Below are 8,496 nucleotides of genomic sequence, written 5' to 3'. Positions count from 1 at the left end.
CTCCAGACCTTCCCCCTTGCCTCCAGGGTATGGGATTCATGAGGGACAGCTTTAGCAGTGAAGACCGAAGGAAAGAAGGCATTCAGTAACTCTGCCTTCTCTGTGTCTTCCACCACAAGAGCACCCATCTCATTCATCAGTGGGCCTACATTTTCCCTAGAAATTCCTTAACCTTTATCCAGACTGTGCCTTTATTATAGCAAGAGAATCAAGAAATCTAGATCTACACACAAGATGGCTAGCTCTGATTATCTCTCCATTACTTTGACAAAAGGTATGATGAACATACTCATAAAATGTTTCTTACTGCTCTCATCTTAATAAATGGTTATATCACAATTGCACCTAACTCGGACTTGTTAGAACAAGCTTCTCTATACTTACCAGGAACACGAACATGGAGATAAGCATGTAAATGTTTACTTTGGCTTTATGTACGGTTGAACTTCTGGCATATGTTTCATTTTCAAAAACTATTTTACCTTTTGCATTTTTGAAGGCATTGTGGTCTAATATTTGGAACAGCAGATTGGGAAACCAAATCTCTCTGACTCCCGGTGCTTCCACAGAGTCACTGGTGGGTTGGCCTCTCTTACCTATACACCAAGAGTACTTCAGTCTAAAACTAAACTCACTGAAACTATTTCACACATAGAAGGCCATTTCTAAAAATGAGTAAATGAGACAAAAAGTGGCTCTGAATTGCCAGGGATGTTTTTATATTGTTTGTACACCTAGAGACAGCGTACATTTAAACTCCCTCTTTAAGAAGACTACCTACACAGCTGCTGCAAATGCTGTATTTAAGCTATATTCACACAGGACCACTTTCTGGCTCTGCCTTCTTTACTGGGAAGTACGTTCTTTGCTCCAGCTTCCCTATGAGATTGCTATGTTTTTCCTCTCTTTGTTGCTGCTGTTGTTTCTATCAAGCATTGACAGAACCAATGGGGCCAGAGGTTACTAGTTCTTAATCTTGCTTTCCTTATCTGTTGGGCACTCCAGTCCACCTCCTGGTTGTCCTTATCACAGTTTTGCTTCCCACTCCATTGACAGGCAAGCAAGGGAACACATTGTATGCACAAATTGAAGACAGAAAATCAACTGACTCCCAAAACAGCATCTTGGGATCCACCATCAGACAGAGATTATCCAGAATGTCAACGATAGTACAATTCACACATTTTGTATCCAAGCTGATTATTATTCAAATAACTGGAAGATCAAAAATTAAAGTTTTACAGTCTCTATTATAAAAATGAATCTGTCTTTTTGCGAATGCTAAGGTGGGACTGCATGAATCTCCCAGGCCCATTGACATACATGTTCCAGATCTCTGCAGTTCTCCTTTGTCCTGTCTGCAGTGTGCCTAATATTCTCCTCCTGCAATCTCTTCAACAGTCGCCCATGCCAAGTACCATAACTCTATCTTACTTCTGCCTTCTCGGCTCCTCATACATAAGAAATGTTATCAGGTACAGTTTCAACGCTTGCAAACTTCTGTAATGCCTTGTTCAGTTTAAACCAAAGTTATTTCAAGGCCCACCAGGTACCCTGTGTTCCCACTGCTTTAAGGTCACATGCAAAGTTTTGGAATTTGTTTGGTTTTTGTCCAGAAACCATCACTTTGAATGCTCTGTGTTATTCAGTGCTGCCTGATGACTCTTCTTCTAGGTGCTGCTTTTTTTCTTACAAATCATATGTTCTTCCTTACAGTGGAATCCATTATATTGACCACTGCCAACATGTTTTATGTAAGGCATATTGGTTAATAAAATGAAAGGACCTTATGCTTGTAAAACCAAACTGTCCCTTTAATTCATGCAGATGTTGCAGCTGAGATTATCACTTAAGCTATGGCCATACAAACTGCTTTCCTGGTACCTCCTGGCATGTGAGCTGCTCCCACAAAGATTCATACAGGTTGCAACAAGCACTCCTTCATTACCCCAGCTAAGGATCTGGCAAGAAAATAGAGGCTTCATTGTACCAAGTGCTGTACATTATTAGATTAAAAGTTGTTTTGTCCCAACAGTTCATTTGAATGCACAGGGCAGTATGAAGAAAAAAAAATGTATTATCCCCATTTTACAGACAGTAGACTGAGGAATGGGCAAAATAAGCAATTTGTCCAAAATTATGCAGGGAATCAGTCCCGGAACAGGAAACTGAATTCTCAGATTTATATTTCATTCTTTTCCACTACAAAACTAAGGGGAAACAGAAGCGCTGTTAAAACTGCTGGTTTCACACTTGCACCTAGGCCTGACACACATCATATTCCCAGTTACTGTCCTACTCAGTTCCTAAAAGAACAACTCCAATTAACCAAAAATCTTTTCTGTTTCTGAGGGACATAACTGGATACCCTGCGTTCTTTCCTTGGGTCCAGGGACCTCCACTCTGCACCACAAACCACTGCCTTCCGCACCTACCAAGAATCTCCGCATCCAACAAGACCTGCCAAGTTCCCAACAGTACTTAATTCTTACATCAGAGTTTTGTGTATCCGCTCTATGGCATCCTCCAGCTCTTCCTTCTGGTCTGGAACAAAGCGGTACTCTGAGACGTATCCTGCAGTGTGCTTATACGGGTCATAGTCCCCCAGCTCAGCTAGAGGACACAAGAAGAAAAGAAAGGTCACCTATTTTCAACAATACATGTTAACCAAAAAATAAGTTATATAATCCACCTATCTGTTGCCAAGTCACCTCCTTCCAACTGACTGTTAATTTACCACACAATTAGTTAAAAAACTCGAAGACAGTACAGAACTGTTCACATTAGTGCACATAAAACCAAGGGAAAATGTCCTCGATCATTTTAAAAGAGAAATGTGAAGGTTCAAAGACCTAGAGGTTTTGACAGGAAACCTACCACTTCTACAGGACTAGGTATAATTTTGTCCAAGCCAGTAAAGTTGACATCTGATGACATGTATTATTTGGCAGCATATGTAAAACAAGCGTAGAAGCAAAGTTTAGTTTCCGGAATACCTATGCCATCACAATAGCTGTAGTATTACAGACAGAACTCATCCATATTCTCGCAGGGAATCCTAATGTGAACATCAGTGTGGGAATGTGAATGGAGACAAATATCCTGAGACACCTAGAGGTATGCCCTTCTAAGGGTAAGTGTCGTTCCTTGTGAGGAAACACAAGACTTAATTTTTCAATTAAATATTGATATATTTCCTGTATGTTAAATTCACTTTGAAAATAATTTTTAAGAGAATTTTCTTAAAGAAAAGAACCTAATGAACAGCGGATATAATTTTCTTTGAAACAACCTTGAATTTGTGTACATTAGCCATATCAGTTCACATGTTGCCATGCAATTATAAAATAAATATGCACCTTGGTCAGAACTCACTTCTACTGATCTTAACTGTAATTGCATCTACCTGAGAAAGTTAGTATTTCAAGTTTTTAATAACCCTGAGTAAAATCTGCATAGACTAGTCTTCTCTGAGAAAACCTTGACGGAAGGTTTCTATCCAGTGTCCACTAAGCCAAAAACATTACCAAAAGGAGGCTTCAAGAGCTACGAAGAAAAAGACTCATCTAATAACTCATGTTTCTTCCCAGAATTTAACGTTTCTAGAACAAGACAGCGATCTGCTCAGTAGAGATACTGAGAAGTTCCTCTCGAAAACCTCCATAAAAACAATGTGGTTCTTGCCCACAGAAGGAACAAGAACAGGAATGACTACAACAGCAACAACCCCAGCATTCCCAATAGGAAAACTGGCATATTCTGCAAACTGTGCCATGGGTACTGATTTTTCCACCATCACCACTATAATACTCTGCAGTCTTTGACTACGAAAGGAGGAAAATGACTCGTGCCCAGAGACCAAAGGTGAAACTCAGGCACAACCTGAATGGTGAAAGCAGGGCCCGTGGCTGGAACAGGACACGGGTAGAGGACTCATAGAACACGTGTCACCGGCTCCTCCTCTGGATCTCAGCACCTGCTAGCTCCAGAGGGAAAGACACCACTGATATCATCACAGAAGCAGAGATTCTCAGCCTACTACTGAATTCCCACAAACGTGCTCCCTCTCAGTTTGGAAAAGAAAAAAAAGCACACTCTGGCACATCACCCTTGGAAAGGCTGTTGACCTCAGTTCCTATGCTTTGGGTTCATATTTTCTGTATCTGACACAGACATTTCTCGGGTGTCTTTATACACTTTGAACAACTGCAGGTCCTAAATAGAGGGACAAAGCTTTTTATAGAGTCAATGGGAATGTACGCTTGGCTGGTGCCAGGACTAACTTTAACCCACTGTATGTAATCTTTGCCATGCCTTAACTCTCCTCTCTCACATGAGCTTCCTCATTGTTTTCCAATAGAACATCTGAGATTAGAATCACGAGAACAGGATTTTATGCCAAAACAACAGCTCCCCATACCCTAACCACCTTACAAAATGACTAAAAGACAAGCATTTATTCTTTTCACTCCTTTCTCATAGTATTTTTAAGATGTTACCATCATAATATATTTTCCTGCTTCATACTTGCAGTGTTTTTGTAGGGAGGGCACATATGCCAGAAAAGTAAAAAGTGCATTGCAAACAGTTTTTCAGAGTATGACACGTCGCATTTCTTAGACAGCAAAATGAAGTTAGAAATAATTGTACAAAAATAAAAACTGCCTGAAATTTTAGCTGTTCATTCAGAAACACGTGTGCTTAATATGGTGTGTTTCATAACACACCATGAAATTCTGTATAATGGCTACTGCCATTTCACACACAAGTTATTCTGCCTTGTTATTCTAAAATGGAAATGAAAGAAGGACTTTTTCTTATGTTGTATTAAGTGCTGTTGAGTCGCACTTGGAACACCAATAATACAAATTATCTTTGATTAATACATTTCACTCTTGGGAAACCCACATTTAACATAGAACAAATTACAGATACAGGTCCCAGCATGGCTCATCATACAATTTTTGGTTACCAGTTGTATCTGAATACAGAGCTTGAGCTGTAATGTGAAAGGAATAACTAACCGGTAGACAGACAGCTCCCTTCTAAATGACTGCTAGTTCTATTGATGGGATACAGCATCCACTTCTGAAAAGCTAACTACTGATGGGTGAATAAAGATGAATGACACACAGAATTAAAATTCTTCACTTCAGGTCAAAACACATCCTCCCGTCAAGCATAGGCATATTCATACTGACATAATGTAATTTTTTAAAGAATCTTTTATTTGACAGACTTTGTTGGCTGGAGGCTGCCAACAGCCCATCAAATCTGTAAACGTCCTGATGAAGGTCATATTCTATATGCAATCCAGAGTAAGTTATAATGTCTTAAGTTCATGATAAGGCTTTCCTCAGCAAGGCAAACAGTGCTTGGCAGACTCTTCAGACTGACTTTTCTGTTTCCTCTTTACATGAACTTCTACATTGCTTCTATATTATCTGTTCAGAACGGTGATCTATTTACAGTGCTTTTGTTGAAATCAGTCATATTAGTTTTGTTTTGTTTTGAAATGAATGCATAAACTGTAGCGAAATCTTCAGTCACCACTTAAAATTAACTATAATATAGCATTAAAAGAAATAAGCTCTCAGTTGGCCAGAAGAACTTACACTGAATTACATATGCTCCCAGCTGTGCTGCGGTGTTGATTGGACAAGGCAAGCGGCCCTGTAAAACATCTTGCTTGACCTGCAAGAAAAACTGATACCTAAAACACAGAGAGAAAACAAAGCTATTATTTCAATATTGAGACTGACGCACCAAGTAATGTTCATTATCTTCCAGTTTACTGAGACACACCACGTACCATAGCTATGTGACACTCAAAAACTGTATTCCTCTCTGAGTTACTTCTCCCTTATTGACCTTGGAGCGGCAACTAAGATTAAACTAGTGAAAGGAGCACTCTGCAGTTTTCCCATCTGCTTATATTGTGCAGATACCATTCATTTTCCTCCTGAAAAGGTAATTTCTCTCTTTTGAGTTTCAGCGAGCGACTGCTGTAGGAAGCGGGGAAGAGGGCTAGGAATCAGAGAAACTGAACAAGAAACATATGGAAGGGTTGAAGTTTAACCTGATCAGTGGACCAACATAAGGGACAACTGGATAGTGGATACTTCGTGCCTCAACGTTTCCTCTCCACACACCAGAATATCAACTCTAGAGCAGCAAGCAGATTTAATGGAGTCCATACTCCCATTAAAAAAAAACGGTCAGGCACACCATCAGCAGTTAACTGCATCTGTCATAGCGCAGGGTACTCTCCTTCTTGGAACAGAGATAGCAGGGGTAAAAATGTAATTTTCAAAGTCATAACCTGCTTTTACACTTGCTGAAGCATGAACCGAGACCACTTACAGCGAAACAGTATGCACAAAACAAATGGAAAAGTAAAGACAAGAAAACAAGTCACCACACAAAGGATCTTGTTGGTTTTGCAGCTCCCCACACTCATTCATAGGAAATCTTTTATACACTGTGTTTTGTCTGGGTTTATTGCAACCTATTTCAGCACTGTTTCACATCATCCTAAGCGAATTTCTTGCACCAAGTTCATACAAAAGGTAACAATACTGAGAAGGTAACATTTTAAAGAAAAAAATGGTCGTCCAATCAGACAGCTTTTTCATTACTCACTAATTCATCTATGTAAATCCATGCAGCTACACTGCAAATAGTTTATTCTGTGTTAGTACAAGTTACTTATGAAAGCACTTTGGAATGACTTGTAAGTTCAAAGTGCATCCGCACTGATTTCAGGGAATTTTGCAAGCTACAGGTTACATGATAGCTAACCCACATATCATTTAAGATCCAATCAAATTTACTAGACTTTATCAGCCCAGATGAGCCTCTGAATAAGGATACCAGTGTCTTTCTGGTCAATGATTACCCAGAATTTGTGCTGTGACAGATATTACAGGAGGAATATCCACCCTTAAAAAAAATGGCTAATATTCTCTGCCTGAAAGGACCAGGGCACTGCACAAGAATTTTCTGGGAATGTCATTAGGCAACACAAAGCACATACAGTCCATGTTTCCTCACTCTAAGCCATACCTCAGCACTGCTTCTAGCTTACGCTTGCCCGTCCTGCCTAGACAAATCCTGTCTGTATGAATGATGATAATGACAAAGATGATTTTACATCTACTGTGGAGCACACACCATCTTCTCTTTAACATGAAATGCACTGCTGATATGCACCCATCTTTCCGTTAGCAATTCTGAATCTCTACAGTGCAGAGCTTCATACCAGATCATGCTACAAATGTCTTTTTCATGTAGCAGGTATCTGTTTTTTCTGCATTCTCATAGCGTAGTCTCAAAATAAAGCAGGACAGGAAACTGCAAAAAACGCCACCTCCCCGCGAAAAAGAGTCAGAGCCAACTGTTAAGTGCTTAAGTGACTCCTACAAAGTGAACGATCTCAATTCCCACTGAAGCTGCTAAGCTCCTCAGAAAACCAGGCCTTTTGTCCAAACTTGTAGCTAAAGTACTCTCATCTTCTGCGCTGTCAAGTTTGTCATGCATATATAATAGTGCCTCAGCGCTAGTTTGCTCTAGCAAACACACCCAGCAAATGTTAATATGAATCACCGCAGTGTTTGCTTTTGCCTACAAGCTAGATAGATTTTGCTGTGAAGCAATTACAAATTTGACAGGTTTTCATTATTTGCAAATAGTAATCATGTAATGCCACAGATCATCAACATCTAATAACAACAGACTCTGCTCTCATATCCATTAACATAACAAACACATGCTCCAAAGAAACACATCGGTTAGCACAAAACAGTTAAAACTTGTCACAGGAATAACACAGGTAGAAAATTATTATGAAGAAGAAAATTAGGGCCTTTAATCCCTCATAAGTAGGAGGAGGTTTTATTTTTTTAATTTTTTTTCTGAAAAGGTATACCTTCCTTCCAAGGTTTAATAGCCTATAGGAATAAATGCTCAGAAACGTTGAGGGCATTTCACTATTCAATGTGTTTTGTTGAAGACTGTCGATACAAGATTATTGCTGTCTTATGTCCTCCCTCTGTACCTTTTAAGGTCCAAATTCTGCATGACCAACACTCTGCAGACATGCACAGAGGCTTACTAATTATACTAAAATGCTTCTCAACTAGATTTGCACACCTAATTAGCAGTGCAAGTCACTGACTGACGTTATCACAAGGCAAAGAGAAACAGTTTTTGAAAATTCAGCCCCTGTCATTTCCCAGACAGAAATCCACCCTGCCTCCCGGGTAGCAATGACAACAGGTTCAGTGGCCGAAGCTCTCTTCCCAGGGCCATCTGTCTTCCCCTGGGAGCAGGGCTGAAAGTGCTTCTGGAAAAGTACAGGAAAACCGCATCAAACTTTCACAGTACCGGGGCAAGACATTGCGGCCAGCTTACGCTCTTCTACCTGCAAAGTCACAGCATTTATTATTTTTACCAGGACAGTCTCAATCTTCTTATATTGGAGACTTCCATTCCTGC

General features: G+C 39.9%; 1 protein-coding gene across 1 annotated transcript in view; it reads right to left on the bottom strand.

The window, feature by feature from the left end:
- Nucleotides 1-8,496, bottom strand: part of EPB41L4A (erythrocyte membrane protein band 4.1 like 4A) — a 94,955-nt gene that overhangs the window by 63,139 nt on the left and 23,320 nt on the right. Inside the window, exons 5-6 of the mRNA XM_009893834.1 lie at nt 5,616-5,713; nt 2,493-2,613 (exon numbers count right to left, since the gene is read on the bottom strand). Of these exons, the coding sequence (XP_009892136.1) occupies nt 2,493-2,613; nt 5,616-5,713 (219 nt within the window). The remainder of the gene's footprint in view (nt 1-2,492; nt 2,614-5,615; nt 5,714-8,496) is intronic.

Source organism: Charadrius vociferus, unplaced genomic scaffold (assembly GCF_000708025.1).
Source record: "Charadrius vociferus isolate BGI_N301 unplaced genomic scaffold, ASM70802v2 scaffold158, whole genome shotgun sequence".
Lineage (NCBI taxonomy): Eukaryota > Metazoa > Chordata > Aves > Charadriiformes > Charadriidae > Charadrius > Charadrius vociferus.
The sequence above is the reverse complement of the archived record's forward strand: the minus strand, read 5'-3'. Positions and strand labels throughout refer to the sequence as shown.